We start from the raw sequence: 17,162 nt of genomic DNA on the forward strand, positions 1-17,162 counted from the left end.
TTTGACCCTTCCCTATGCAAACTTTAAGACAGTTCTTTAGTTGTATATATTGGTATAATGTCTACATCTGATACACTTTGATTATCAAGATTAATACATCTGATATATAAGGATGAAATATATGTGCTGTATGTTTCTTCCCTATTTTATATGGATTACACTAACTATAATTAAACAATAAGGCAAAGTCAATATTATTTAGTATTTAACAATATTCATTGCCACACAATCTATTTTTTTAAGTATTAATCACATAAAACATACAAGGTGAATACTTAATTTATTTTGGGTCACATGTAGTGAAATAGACAATGTAACTTTAAAATATGCTTAACTTTGAAAGTTTTTTATTAGTTTTATTAGAACTTTCTTACTATGGTCATCTGCATTTTGTGTTAGCATAAGACACATATTTTTGAAAGTACAAAGTTGTTTCATTTTACATGGTTTGAACTTGAGAAGATGGTATTTCTCAAATTTCAAGACAGCATTTAAATGCATGGGACCACGCACATACTGGTGGAAGGATAACACAGTCCTACAAACTGGTTTTATTTGGTCCTGTAATTTAGACCAAGTTGGAGGGCATGAGGGTTACGAAGCTCACAGTGTATAATCAAGGAAATGCTGCAGTCAGAATATGTTTATTGCTTAAATGTTTCAACAGAATGGTCTTAGGCATGACATACAAGAACTGAAAACATATCACAAAACAAATATGACATTTATGTGGAACTACAACATCCAACAGGCTTACAATATTTAATCCAGATCTAGTAACATGTTTCACAAGTTCTAAGACCAGGTATGCCTTGCTCATCTCTGAATCCCAAGTACAGTAACTGGAATGTGTGTGTAACTGAGTGAATTAATTATAATCAGTTCAGACATTTCTTTCTCAAAACATTTGAAAAGTTGTCTTATGTTCTCCGTGCTCCATAGGATGACATTCATAATTTGTAATAAAACAATTTTAAGTTGTGCTACATAAATTTCCTTTTAAGATAAAAACATGCATTGGTTTGCTAACCAGTCACATTGAGTCAGTTAAAATTATACTTACAATTTCACTTAAAAACAGCAATAATGAATAATGGCCCAGAATAATTAAGAAGGGGTGCTGTGAAGTTACATAGACTTTGTAATCAAATGTTGTTAGGTTCAAATTTCACTCTGTAACTTGGACGTTATGTAAAGTTGGATAAATTATTTAACCGTTCTGGCCTCACTTTTCTCTTTCATTAAAATTTTGTGAAGATTTACTTAGTGTATATGCAATGCTTTGTGCCTACTTGGTAAATAAAAGTTGTAGCTATTGAATTTTTCTGAGGGTTCTCATTTTTTAATTTTCAGTGGACTGTACTCTTGTTACAAGTACCACATTTTGTTTATTCATAAGTCAGAACATCATAAATGTTTTGAATGAATAAAGTAAATTAATATTTAATCAACTATTTGGTGGCTCTTCTTCATAATACTACACAAGGTTTTGCACCATATGATCTTGTACCTGAGGTGTATTTAGACATTATCATAGCAGTCAGTGAAAGCAGAAATAGGGCATTTTATATCACTGGAATAATTTGTAAAGCCTTTGATGAATCAAGGCTTTGTCATGATAATTAGGGAATTCTTAAGAAATGGTAAGCTTAAGTAACTACACATTGGATGGAGACTCTATTACCATGCATTCACATATAGCCATATTCTTGATTAGCTACATAGTGATTTTTACCATTAGAACATTTTTTTCTCATTCACTTTCATTAACACAACTTTAGCTGATAAGTGGCCAAGTCGTTTTGAAAATTTCACAATAAAAACTATAAATCCCCTCTGTATTTTATAATGAGGAAAGCTACCAACAATGAAGAAGGGATTTCTTTTTAATAAAAATATTTGATATATCCACCAGAAAGCTTTCATGTGGTAAATATTAGATTTACAACTTCAAAACATATTCAGCATATTCAGATGTCTATCACCAGAACTATAAATACCATGGATAAATTTGAAGGTAATTTATACTTTTGAATGAGAATCATTTTTTCTCAGAATTATTTCAAAGCATCTCTTTTACTAAATAATTTAACAAATTATCACTTTATGCACATCTCAGAAGTATGCTACATTCTCTGGATTTGGATTCCAATGTGTAACAGATTTTTTTAGGCTTACGGAATCAAAAAATCATTCAAAATATTGTAGTAAGCTAAGCATATTGCCAAAATATGAAATTATACTTGGAACCAATGTTTCAAAAACTCACGTGTTCATTTATGCTTTTACTGAAAGAACTATATTTGAAACAAAAATCAAATTACTATCAAGGGGAAACCATTTCCACTGTTAACAATGAAAACTTGGGTTTATTTTCAAGATATATCATTCTCCTTAAGATTATTCAAGGGATTTTTAGACATTATCCTGTTTATAATAGCACAAACTATTTTAGATTCATGCCGGGCTTAACACTATATGCTGTAGAAAAATAATGTGGTATTTTGATAGGATGAAGCTTATTTTCCACAAGTAAAAGTTAACCCCAAAATGTATATTTTGTAATAAAGCTCATTAGGTGCCTATTTTAATAAAAATAAAGATAAGTCAAAAGTTTGGGCAAATAGCTTGAAAATTGAAATATTTCTTTTCCCTTCCTTCATCTGTTATTTGTTATATTCAAAGATGCTATTGAGTTCCTCAATCTTCTTCATGTTTTTCACAAAATGTAGCTATAAGAAGAGTAATCATATGGTATACCCATAGGACCATTTGGAAACAGTTGAATGGTATATAAATACAAATTCATGAGATATTTTTTTTCTCTCCAAATTAGAGATTATTGGTCCTGAGGAAGAATTTAAAAAAATATATAGGCACACACAAAAAAGCTCACAGAAAACCTGTTTCTCTTAGAACTTCAACATTTAAACTATAATGTATGGAGTTTTTAATAAAGAATTTGAAACATCCTTGAGTTCTGTATACTAAATGAGTCTTTTTTATTTCAGTATGTTAGCATATATTAAGTAAGGATTAACTTCAGGTATAATATTTGTATTGGCATTCTTTACAAAGTTTCAAAATACACAATGTTAGGTCTGAAGTGTTTAATTTTTAAATTATGAAAATTAAGGCATAAAATTTATGCATGTTTCAAATAAGAGCTTTTCTTTTTTGTATTTTTAAAGTTAACATGTGTCATTGGCCTCAAAGTTTTCTCCTTAGCAGTATAAACTGATATCTGCTAATATAGCTCTTAAGACTAAGGAATAATTTTTATTAAGTTTTGTTCTATGCTTTTTCTAAAAACTCTTTAATACCTGCCTCACTTTTCTAATAAGATACTAGTAATAGATAAATGAATAAATCAGTGTTAGTGATACTAACAGAAAAACTTGTATAAATATACTGATTTTGACTCTTATGTTGCATTATTTCATGTAAGATGGGAACATTTATTGTAATTTAAAATGTCCTAGTTATCATGGAGAACTAAAAATGTGGAAGTGCTATGATGTTCTACAACAATCCTCTCATCATTTATGACTTCCTGGTATTCTATCTCCTATAAAAGCTTAAGAATCACTGACTTGGCATTCATGATGGCTGTGTCTAAATATGCAAATAAAATTCTAAGCCACTAACAACTGATCATTCCAATTTTTAATGGCCCATTAACATGGTAGCATAGAGAGCAACTGATTAAAGTATCAGTCCTGGCTCTTGTACTTCCAACTCCAAGGCACACAATAGATAAGAATCTATTTCAAATGACTAAACCATGTAGATTATTTGTCATTATATTCAATAATATTAAAGTACCTAAACACTACTAACTGCCATTCTAATTGCTGAAGTCTTGGAGGTATATCAATATTGAGTAAGAGCACAGTTGCTGAAAAATTTGCTACCTTCCTTGGCTCATTTTAAACTATAGGCCAATGACCTTTCGAGATAATTTTCATTTCTTATGAACCATTACCAAATAATAATAATATTAAAAACATATTTTCTTTCCTCATCTAAATTTTATTTCTAGTATTTTTTTGCTTTCACCCCCTGCCCTGCCTGAAGTCCCACTCCCTGCAATCTACAGCTCACTCCTAATTTTTATTGATTTTATAGCCCTGTGAATTTTAAAGAACAATGGTAGTAAATCACACTGGATTGAAGAGTCAGGAGAACTTCCTTTGTTTCCTGGATCGGTTTGTAAGTAAACTACATGATTAGGTAAATCTGAGTGTCAATTTTCTTAAAAGGAAAATTGAAAAAATAATGTCTCAAAGACTGCTACAAACATTAAAATGAAATTATATAAATGAGAATTGTGAACTATAAAGTATTATATTCCAATATTTGCTAATATTATTGTGACTTTCATAATCTCTATATTACAGCACATTTCTAAAATTTTGGATTCCTCCTTTGGACACAAAAACAGTATTTCTGGACAGAATTGTAATAGATTATTCTGCCAAGTAAAGTAACAGAATGAGGCAAACATTTGGATATGCCTTTTTTGTCTTGGCAATTCTCTTTTAAATATGCAAGATTCTGATTAGAATTTTTATGTTTGCATTGAGATGCTCAAAGCCTAAAATTTTTGAATTGTGTATTTTATACTTATTTAGCCATGCCTTTTTCTTTCAACCACTGCCATTAAAATAATTTTTTTTCATACCGAAATTATTAAACTGTCAGCTATTTTTATATAGGTTTAGTTGGCCTCTAGCAATGATGTAAATTAATTCTAGCTAATAAAACTAGTATATCATTAATGAATGAACTTAAATGGTTCTCAGTGCTCTATTTTTATGTCCCTGATATCAACCCAAATGGTGCTCTTAAATTGCTTCATTTCCAAGATATTTCCATGTTAAGAACTTCAGACATATGACATACAGAATAATCTGGTATTATTCTATTCATCAAGAATTCACCTAGAAAATCTTGTTTTGCAGGTGAATTAGGCTTCCACTAGGAATTAGTATAAGTCATAATGACTAATCTTACATAATACATTTGTTTATTTTCCTCTGAAAAGTTAGATTATATACTTCCTTGATGCTAAAATAATATAAAACATTTCTTGCTGGCTTTGTTTTTTTCTGTGCTTAGCTTAACACAGTGCATGCACTATAATAGAGTGTCTCTTGAGCCTTTACCAAAAAATTAACTAAAAACATGTCAAAATAAATTAGGATATTTCATCTTCATTTTTGATTGTTTTCAGCACTGAGTCTTCTCCCAAAATTTTACATAGTTCATTGAGTCTCTGCTGCATTTTGGGAATTCCGGCTAGCTGAGATTCTAGCTTTTGTTTTTCTTCACTCAATGTTAAACGGATAGCAGTATCCAATTGTTCAAAGCGCCAACCTCCTTCACCATCAAATTGTAATAAATGAGTATGGTATTTCCTGCATAATTAAAATGAAATAATATTATTAGCTACAAATGTGAAAAACCATTTTAGTTATAGATTTATAATTCCAACTGATATGCAAAGGTAAATTTTAAGTAGAAGTGCCTATTTTATATTTGATTTTCAAGCGTATCTCAAAAAGTTATATACTGTAATTTTTTAAAATACAAAAATCCAATACCTAGGAGGTTTTACTGACTTTTATCATTCTTTTATATTCTAAGTATATGTGAATTAAAAGAAAGACTATGCTGTTACATATATTAATTTGCCTTCACAACCTTTTTGGCTCCTGAATAAATAATAAAGCATTCTTAGAATGGAAGTAAGAAAAGGAAACTGAGGAAAGAAAGTAAAAATTAAAAAGATCATGCAGAGACAAACTTCTTGGAAAATAAAATACAATAGGAATTCATGAATAATCCTTCTTTTGGTAGAAGTTCTACATAATTAAAAATTTCTCAATAATTGAAGTTTAGAAGCACTTTTTAAAAGATGAAATCTTTGACAAAAATATTTTAAAAATATTTCTATGTCTTCATATAATCTCTTTTATCATGGCTCAATTGCAAATTTAGGAATTGCACATCAGTACAGAGATTATTATTGATGAGATAAGAGACAATGTATCTTCTCCTAATGGGAGTCTGAAGTCACTAGTCTCTGGGATTTGTGGGAATTGTGTGGAGAGAGTAAATTTAGCAGAGCTGGTTCCCATAACTGAGCTACCAGCATTTTGTCAACTTGTATTACTGCCCCACATTTTTTCAGTTTTTCTTTCTTTGTAGTTTTTTTTCTTGTTTCCTATTTAGGTCTCATCTATTTTTATTTCCCATAAGTAGTGGGCCTTTTCAATAAGTTCCTTTATTCCAAATTAGGATGTAATTTACATGTCATAAATTCATCCTTTATGTAAAATTCATTGATTTTTAGTATATTCACAAGCTCATCTAACCATCACCATTATGTATACTTCCAGAACATTTTCTTCAACCCTCAAAGAAACCATATAACCATTAGCAGTAACCCCATTCCCCCTCTCACCTAATTTCTGCCAAGCACTAATTTCCTTTCTGTCTTTATTGGATTTCCCTCGACTGAATATTTCATATACATGGAATCATACAGTACATTTCCTTTGTCACTGGCTTCTTTCACTTATCAAAATGATTTCAAGGTGTAGTCAGTTGTAGCATGTATCATTACTTCATTCATTTTTATGGCTAAATTATATTCCATTGTATAGAATTGTAGAGTTTATTTCTTCTTCAAGTAATAGACTTTTGAGTTCTACTGCCTCCATTTGTGTGTGTGTGTGTGTGTGTACTGGTGATTGAACTCAGGGGCACGTGGCCACTGAGCAACATTCCCAGCCCTATTTTGTATGGCTTTGAACTCATGATCCTCCTGCCGAGCTCTGGGATGATAGGCGCATGCTGCCACATCCAGCTTCTACTGCCCCCAATTTGTTAAAATATTTTTTTAAGTTGTAGATGGAAGCAATGCATTTATTTATTTATTTATTTTCATGTGGTGCTAAGGATCAAACACAGTGCCTCACATGTGTTAGGCGAGTGCTCTACCGAAGCTCCTGACCCCGATTTTTTGCTGTACTGAGGATTGAATTGAGGGCCTCATGAATACTAGTTAAGTGTTCTACCACTGAGCTATATCCTTAGCTCCCATGACTTTTGACTGGATGTTTATAACATGCTGTAATTATAAAAGGAAATTTAACAAGGTTAAAATGTAGCTAATTGTAGTGAGCCGTTTCTGCGGACTGCGGTCGCCATTACAAGATGGCGCTGGCTCGACTGTGGTTTGTGACAAACAACTCCTTAATTGGGAGAGTTGGTGCGTGGTTTTCTAACACCCTATGAGAAAGCTCCACGTGGCAGCTTCGCATTGGGGCTTGAGATGCTTTATTAAGGCTGGTAGGAGCATTCGGAAAGGAAGATGAAGAAGAGAGTAGAGTGGAAGAGATCTCGAGAACCTGAATAAACGACTGGAAGAAGATTCCCGGTGTTGCGTCTTCCTTGCGGGCAAGGGGGTCGCAACAGCTAATAAAGTCACCATTGAACTGAAAGTTTAAATTCAGCAATTTGATTATGTATGACACAGATTAATTTTTTCCATGTGCTTTAGGTTCTTGAGCTTTCCAAAAATTTGACCGCCCAATGGATGGAATCATATCAAAAATTAATTGAAAACAATGTATTTCTAAATCAAGGAGAAATTTTAAAAAAATCTTCTACTAAAATATGGAAGTAAAAACCCAATGGAAAAACAAAAACAAAAGAATGGTATATAACATCAAATAAAAGAAAAAGTAATGGCAGAAAGTTCATTTTGTTATATGTAACAACAAATTCTACCATCATGTATAAGTATAATGCACCAATAAAAAATGTGGAATAAAAAAAGTACATATTGTTTATTTCATTCTCAACTTTCCTTGGACTTTTCTAGCCTTAGATTTATAGCCAGGAGTAATTTTAGAATGTGGTCATTCATGTATTGAGCAAGTTCTACCTTCAGAGTATAATGAAGGTTTAACTCATCACTCTGGTCCTACAACATTACTTGATTTCTACATGGGAGGAACAAACAGTTCAGTTGTTTCTTGCCATGAGATTCAAAGGCATGTTCTATTTTATGAGCTAATATAATATTTCAAGGCCATAAAGTTGAAGTGATTAAAAAGAAACCACTATTTTAACTGAGACTCTTTGGAGATAATCTGTAGGCTTCCTTCACAGATAGGATAAAGTATAGAAGTCAAATAATTTAATAAGCTTATAATTGTTTTACTTTTTTAGACACTGGTATTGATTTTAATCTTTAAGATTAACAATTACCATTGGTTGGGTGGGGGTTGTGACTCAGTGGTACAGTGCTTGCCTAGCATGTTTGAAGCACTGGGTTCTATTCCCAGCACTGCACATAAATAAGTAAATGAAATAAAGTTAAAACTAAAAATAATAATAAAAAAGACTAAAATTATTTAAAAACAAATTACCATTTGTTGTTATAGGGAAAATATAATATGTCTTTTCTTACTTCTGAAATCTTTTTAGAGAAAATAAGAATTTTACTTTCCCTGGGAGAAAATATAATCAGAAGTGACAAACTTATACAACCTAAAATGGCTAAACTAATTCACAGAGAACATGATGTTTAATTTTATGAAGAAATGTATTGTGGGTAGCTACAACTAAATAAATGATTCTCTTGTTAACATAACATTAAAGATTTTATTTGCTTAAAGAACTACTATTTCCTTCAACTGAAAAAACAATGACTGAATATGCTTCTAACATCTCTTTAGGCTATTTAAATAAAGGAACTGAAAGACAGGATAACATAATAAATCCATTGACAGAGGTCAGAAAAATACCAGGACTAAGAAATAACTATATTATTCCAAAATGTGGTCAATTTGGGAGTCTGTCTGGAAATTATAGATTCCTGCCAAAATGGCTCAAGAGTGCTGGTCTGGCTCTGTGTCATCCTCAATTCAGAGAATTTGGAGGCAGATATCAGAGTAAATTGTGGTGTTTATTTTTCCTTACTATAAATGAAAGAACTAAAAGAAAAATATAAAAACATATTAATATATTTTTTGCAGTAAATGTTAGGATTATTACAAATATTTTAAGTGCAAAGAAATCACTGATTTTCCAAAACTTTTCAAAATTACTGGAATATGATGATAATTTCTAACATATTAAAGATTATATTATTAGGTTCAGAATATGTTACTAAATTACTAGGAAGCAACTTAGGAAAAATACAGGTAGAAAACAAGAGAGATGCCTTACACTCTATAGTAAAAAGTTTAGCAAAGTTGTTTTCTAAGAAACAAGGAAAAAACATCTATTATAGATTAGTTAGCATTGGAAACACTTACCAAAGAGAAGGCCTATGTGTTATAGACAGTAAGGATATTCCAGCCCCTTTTGCAGCCTGAAATATCTTTCCTTCAACATCAATGCTGACAGCACTGGTACATTCATCCAGCAATGCATATTTTGGTCTTTAAAAAATAAACACAAATAAATTATTTTCCTATATGAAGTATAAATCTTTCTTTGAACAATACAATTTACAATGCTAACACTTTCAAAGCAGCAAAAGAAGATGGCATTATTAAATGTTGTGATAAAGTGAAAATGTTATTTTTTTCTACTTAGACTAGAATATCACATGCCTCTTAAATAAAAGTATATTTTCTGATACCTGCTCACAATACAATAAGCTTCGCTGTCATGCAGATGAATTAATCATGTATATGAAGCATAAGAAAGATGAGACAGGTTTCTAAGTGCATTTTCCTGCAGAAGGCAGTTTCATTCTTGGTGACAAGGGTCTGACTAATTACATGCAAAGTACACTTACAGCAGCTAATTATTAAACAGTCACAGTCCTGTTACCAAAGATTTAGTGAGAAGATTGTTTTATCAGAAATGTGAATACCTAAGCATTACTAATGGAATTTCATCATTTCAAGACTGTGCAAGAGTGAATGTGCCTACTTGCAAATTCAGAGTATATATTTAGTTTCATAATATTGAGACCATGCTTCAGGATCAAATTCTTAGGGGGAAAAGTCAGTAAATATTTTTTGGTACACTCAACACATTTTTTCCAGCTCAATTTTTTCTTTGGTAATATGTCTGTAGGATTAGAGACATCCTCTCACTTTACACTGTTTCCACCTATTTATTGCTCTTCCTTTCTTCCCCATACCCTTGATCTTATCCTTTTGTCCTTTTTCCATCTTTTTTCAACAAGACTTAGCTTAGTTAATGGGACTAAAGCCAATTCCTACTTTACTATTCATTTTAGGGTTGAAAATAAGTTATAAGAATTTGTCAGGACAATTTTCCTCAGGAAGATATTTTTAAATAAATGACAAAGAAAAGAAAAAACATGTAATCATAGCAATTTCTTATTCTGCATAAACAATTACTCAACACTACAGGTTACTTTTCTAATATGTCTTTGCTTATTAATAGGATCCTCTTGCCTATTCTGGGGCAGGTAATCAAGGCTAATAGAAGATATCCTTGAATTCTAAAACTGCTTGTCAACCAAAGAACTAAGACCACTGCATCTTCCCCATGATAACATTAATGAAAGTAGCTTTGGCTTTTGGTTACTGTTCAAGCATTACTTCTTTGCCTGAATTGATCACTATTCTGTCAACTATTTTATTTAAACAGAAAAGAAGAAGAAAAGAAAATATATAAAAAAGAAATGTTTGGGGAAAAAATTTTGTTGTGTAAGTCTCTTTTTTAGTAACAATTTTTTTTACTGTATTTTGTCTTATTTTTCAGAGTGCTTTGAGCTAAACAGAGATGAGATGCCATTTTAGAATTAGAAAAAGTGTACATTTTATGCTCTGTTGTCATAGCAACCCTTAATCTAGCAGATGTAAGATAAATCACACAGTTTTATTTCCTTGGCAGGATTGGGGGTGATACAATTAAATATACCAAGCAATAGATCCGGTACTGTTGTACCTAAATTAAGCATTAGATAATATTATTTCTCTGATTTCCTTCCTTTTTCTCTTGGGTTATCCTAAGTACCAAATTCATCTCTCTCAAGACAGTAGTATTGGTTTATTCTTCAAACATTAAAATCATCTTGGAAAGTGTATACTACTATAATTCTTAGTATTTTCTGCCAAAGTTCTCTAGGTAGCTCCTTGTGCATTATAACCTTTTCATTACTCCTTGAGAATGAAAGGAGGTAGGTAGTTCCTCAATATTATACTTTCCTTTCACTGGATTCAATTTTATAATTACTTTTCTGTTTTATCAAAACATGCTGCTTTTCAAATACTTGTCTTCATTGATCACCTATGGTTCACAAAGTTTTCCTTCTATTGATATACTTGTGACTTTACTCATTATCACTTTGTATGCAACATATTTTAGATATACAAATATTAGCTATTTATTCCAAATTATAGGAACTTAAAATTTCTTTGGGTTAACAACCTTTATTAAAGCCTCTTGCCCTTTATTGCAAGGTTTGACTTTTAAATACACTGAAACAGTGAGAATTTATGGTCCATTTTACATTCTACCATATTACATTTCACCAACTATGTGGGTGATCGTATTACTGAATATTAATGAACCAGACCCAAACAGATTTAGGGTGATTAGGAGTAACAGCTGGTCATAAATGTCAAGCCACAAACTTTACCCCTGAGTCAAGAAAGTGGCATAATAAAATATACTTCACTAAAAATTACAAGTTAGCAAAATCTGGTTCATACTTTTTATTTTTAGCCCACTATATTATTACACGAATCATATACATTATTACAAATATCATTCTATTAACACAACAAATTATTTTTCTCAAAAAAACTCCCATGTAGTTAGGAAAATATATACTGCATTATTTCATTTATATGAAGTTATAGAATGAGGTAAAACTAATTTATGATGATTGAAATCAGATTAAAACTTGTCTATGGGGTTTATGATTGGAAAGGGGCATGTGGGAACTTTCTAGGTGATAGAAATACCCTATCCTATTGTTGGAGGTTTGGTTATATAATGTACATATGTTTATGAAAAGTCACAAAATAGCATGCTTACAATCTACATTTGGAACATAAATTTTGTATCAAGAAGAGCCCTGGCTAGCTTATTACACAATAATACAGAATGCACATAACAAAATATGAAATAAAAAGAGGAATATGTTGTATTTATGAAATAGCTACATTAAGACAAAATTACAATCAACTTTTATGTACCAACAAAACTGAAAAGAAATTTATCCCAAAATTTGAAATTATTACTGATGAATTAACAGCTTTTAAATTCTTTTTGATATTCTATATTTTTTATAAGAAGATTTTAAGAAAATTATTTAAATAATTCATTCTTCTTTTAATGATAGACATTATGCATTATAGTCTTATCAAAAAGGCTGAACCTAAGTCTGATCAAGCTTTTCCCTCTAATTTACAGTTTACAGAAAAAATGAGAAGAACAAAATTTAGAGGGCCCCATGAATAAGCAACCAGATCAACTGAGACTAGGCAACATTCTCATATGACATCTGACCTGGTTTCTTAAATGAGTCAATGTTTAAAAGGTAGTTGGGGAGGGAGAAGGAGAAATTCTTTAGATGTTTTATAATACCTCAATTTTTTTTTAAATAAGGTAAATCAATTGCAGCAAATTTACATAGACATATTGAGTGAGTGCATTAAGTATATGGTGCTCATTTTACTATTTATCTCTTTTAATAAAGGTTTAATAATTTCTCCACAATTAAAGTCTTCAAAATGATTGCCAACTAGTTGCAAGTGTTCAACAAGAACTATTTTATATATATACGTATATATACAGATATATATCTGTATATATATTTGCTTTCTTGATTAGTTTTTTAAAAGTTCTTTACAAAAGTATTACTGCTTGTTCTGCAACTCATTCAATAACATTGGACCTACTCCTAGAAGAAAACATAGGGTAACACTCCAATACAGAGGCATAGGCAATAATTTTCTCAGCAGGATCCTTAAAGTTCAGGAAATAATTCCAAGAGTTAACAAATGAGATGACATCAAATGAAAAGCTTCTGCATGGCAAAGAAAATAAAACTGAAGAGAAGCTAGGCATGGTGGCACATGCCTGTAATACCAGCATCTAGGGAGACTGAGGCAGAAGGATGGCAAATTCAAAGCCAGCCTCAGCAATTTAGCAAGGTCCTAAGAAACTTAGCAAAACTCTGTCTCAAAATAAAAAAATAAAAAAAAAAGACTGGGAATGTGGCTCAGTGGTTAAGCATCTCTGGGTCCTGGTCAATCCTTGAATCTCTGAGGATTAATAAAAAGTGTGAAGAAAGAACCTACAGACTGGTAGAAAAATCTTGGCTAGCTACTCTGATAAGAGGATTAATATCTAGAATATATGAAGAACTCAAAAACTTTACAGCATAAAATCAAATAGCCCAATTAATAATTGGGCAAATGAATTAAACAAACACTTCTCAAATGACAAAATACAAATGGCCAACAAATTTATGAAAAAATGTTCAACATCATTAGCAATTAGGGAAATGCAAATCAAAACTATATTGAGATTTCATCTCACATCAGTCAGAATAGCAGCCATCAAGAATACAAACTACAATAAATGCTGGAAAGGATGTGGAGAAAAAGGAACACTTTATACTGTCGATAGAATTGTAAATTAGTACAACCACTGTGGAAATTAGTATGGAGATTCCTCAAAAGACTAGGCATAGAACCACCACATGACCCAGCTATACCACTCCTTGGTATTTATCCTAAAGAATTAAAGTCATCTTACTACAGTGATATATACGTACCCATGTTTATAGCAGCACATTTCACAATGTGGACCTAAGTGTCTATCAATAGATGAATAGATGAAGAAAACATGGTATATATATATATATATATATATATATATATATATATATATATATATATATATTACATATTTACACATAAATATATTTACACATATAATATATAAATATGATATATAAATATTTATATATAAATATGTTTATTTAATATAATATATTTATATAAATATATATACTTGAAATTTATTAATTGTTATTATTTCTTATATATATATATAAGTTTTATTCATTCATAAAGAAAAATGAAATAATCTCATTTGCAGGAAAATGGATGGAACTAGAGACCTTTATATTAAGTAAAATAAGTCAAACTCAGAATGTTAAGAGTTGTAGATTTTCTCATATGTGGAAACCAAAAAGAAAAAAGGAAAAGAAAGGGGGAGCAATCTCATGAAAATAGAATATCAGTAGAAGAAAGGAATGAGTGAGGGTGCAAGATGGGGAGGGAGGAGGAAGTGCTGAGCAATGATATTGGCCAAATTATATTGTTAAATCATGTTCATGTACAAATATGTAACAACAAATCCCATAATCATGTACAACTATAATATGCCAATAAAAAATGTAGGGAAAAAATAATGTTGCATCTGCCCTAACTCACACCCCATTTATATACACAATTTTAGTCCTTTTTTCTCAAGACATAAGTACTTAAAATGAGTAACATAGTTCCTTGTAAACTCCTGCTTTGCACAACTCAGGTTCTCATTGCTAGAGACCTAAGATATGAGGGGCATGGGGAAATAGATATGTGTGTGTGTTGGGAGGAGACAGAGATAGATATTGAGATCTTCTTCAAAGAACAGGACAAAAAAGCAAAACGAATCAGAACACTATTTCCTTCCTGTGTCATTTGCTTGGTATCTCAAAAAACTATGAACCTGGATGAAAAAAACAAAGGTTTATCAAAAGAAATGATTTTCTCTCTCTTGATTTTTCTGAGTCTACCAAGACATATGTGGGCTGATTTCTTTCTTCATTGGAAATAACTTCTGGTTTTTCAGAGGGAGCAGATCATTGGTTTGAGAGGCTGCTCAATGGTTAAAAAGTTTATTTAGTTTGAATTTAGTAATTCAATTTAGAAGTATTACTGAACACATATGTACTGGTTAGTGGTTAGGAATTCTCCACACTTGAAATTAGTAACACTCCTTTTTTAAACCTTAGGATATACAAAAATTTAATTTGACCCTCTGTGCATTATTTCATATAGGTTTCTTGACATAGAGGTAGAAAAAAGCCAAAATACTTAGAGATTTAGCTGTAAGAAAAATAAGGTAAGAAACTTTAAAACTGTAAATTCTATGCATTAGTTTTTACAGAAAGATATTTTTAAATGAAAGATGCATATACTTAATCCTGTTACCCCCTTTTCTTTGGTTATTGCAATAGAATATTAGCTACCTGAATAGAGCATACTTACTTATGATAAAACATACGAGCCATGCCCATTCTTTGCTTTTCTCCTCCTGACAAGACATCTTTCCAGTCCATAACAGCATCCCATCCTAAAAAAAGTAAAAATATACATATGTAAATATATATTTACACATATAATATATAATTATGATGTATATAAATATTTACATATAAATATGTTTAATGTAATATATATTTATATAAATATATATATATATATATATATATATATATACTTAAAATTCCTTAATTGTCATTTTTTCTAATAGAAATAATGATTACTGGCCAGAAAAGTGATTACTGGCATGTTCTAATTGTAAGCATGAAGAACTTGGTATTCTATAGAACATGTTTGGACACAGAGCCTCATGTACAAGCATTTTGTTTCAGATTTGATATTTTTAATGGTAATAATTTCTTATGTTGACAAATCATTTTGTAAGAATTCTAAACATTGAAACTTTAAATTTTTTTGTTTGTTTCTCCATATCTGTAAAGTGTTGATGGGTTTATGCATATTTTAGAGGAAGACAGAAAAAAAGACCAACAAATTTGCATAGGTCAATTACAAAGCCTACAAAGGGTAGGAGAGGAACTGATTTAAAAGACTCCCATTTGCCTGCTACCTTGTCAGTTTTTCTCATTCTTAACTCTACAGCTTAAAGACAGATATTATTACTTGTCTTTTATATGTACAAAATTCATGAGATAATAGCTTATAGTTAGTTAATCAGAACTAGGATTTATATCTAAGTATATTTGATGTTTTCTTAGTTTACCTGTTCTGCCTTTGAAGACATCTTAACTACTGACTTTCCATTTGATATTTATTCAAAAAGTAAGATTTCTATGTTTAAAAAAAGCTCTATATATTTAAAGTGAAAATTTTGAAAAAACAAAATTGCAGAATTGTATGTATTATGATTGCATTTCTGTAAATAAACATAAATACACACATATACCATACATTAAGAACTATATTTGGGAGTAAAATTATGAGCTCTTTATAATCTACATTAAGCATTTTTAGAATATTTAAACATTTTATGATTAGACTGTATTACTTTTGTAAGACAGGGGAGAAAAGATTATTTAAAAACAAAACCACAGTTCCATTCCTACAAAGCCTAATTTTCAAAGAAGAAAAATGACTGTCAAAACTCGACAAACACTTGGAGTAACATTTCCAAATTTTAAGTGTCCAGGGTTTGATTCTCCCACTTGGAAAAATTCCACATTCGTTGCCCTCATCCTTCTCCCTTAGCTGAATTTTCATCATGATTAAAATTTCTAAATGAATTTGGTTAAAGGGAAAGAAAACAGAATATTCATTTTTTAATGTATACTAGGTATCTAAAAATCCAAATTATTAAAATGAGTATTTGATTCTTTGCTGATCAGAAGGAGAATGTTTTTCTTTCAACATAAAAATTCAGAATCTTTGATAGAAAATGTTGTTAAACATAAAATGCATCTTTATGCTTATTAATGTCTTTTTCTTTTAAAGTTTATCATTGCAAAGTCCACTGCACTTTTAAAAAAGCCTAAAATAGTAAATAAGAAACCAAACCAGTGGTTACCTATTAATGGGTAGGTGATAACTAGATGCAAGGGAACAAAAACAGGAAGAATTTTTCAGAATGCATTTTTAATACTTTTTAATTTTGAATAATGTGAAAGATTACCTATTCTAAAAATTAAAAAAATAAATATAATGACAGTAATACATTAAAAATAATCAATCTAGAAGTGTCTGGCATGAAAAGACTTCCTAATTTTCCACCAACACTAAATTTTACTTCAGAGAACCACTGTTCATTTCCTTGGGTAAACTTCTAGAAGTTGTCTATATTTAAAAATACATCCTGGGCTGGGGATGTGGCTCAAG

General features: G+C 30.5%; 1 protein-coding gene across 1 annotated transcript in view; it reads right to left on the minus strand.

The window, feature by feature from the left end:
• Nucleotides 1-262: 262 nt before the first annotated feature.
• ABCD2 (ATP binding cassette subfamily D member 2) overlaps nt 263-17,162 on the minus strand; it is a 60,911-nt gene continuing 44,011 nt past the window's right edge. The window contains exons 8-10 of the mRNA XM_081309060.1: nt 15,279-15,363; nt 9,336-9,461; nt 263-5,420 (exon numbers count right to left, since the gene is read on the minus strand). Of these exons, the coding sequence (XP_081165186.1) occupies nt 5,201-5,420; nt 9,336-9,461; nt 15,279-15,363 (431 nt within the window). The 3' untranslated portion in view covers nt 263-5,200. The remainder of the gene's footprint in view (nt 5,421-9,335; nt 9,462-15,278; nt 15,364-17,162) is intronic.

The sequence above is a fragment of the Spermophilus citellus genome (assembly GCF_964194105.1).
Source record: "Spermophilus citellus genome assembly, chromosome: 10".
NCBI lineage: Eukaryota > Metazoa > Chordata > Mammalia > Rodentia > Sciuridae > Spermophilus > Spermophilus citellus.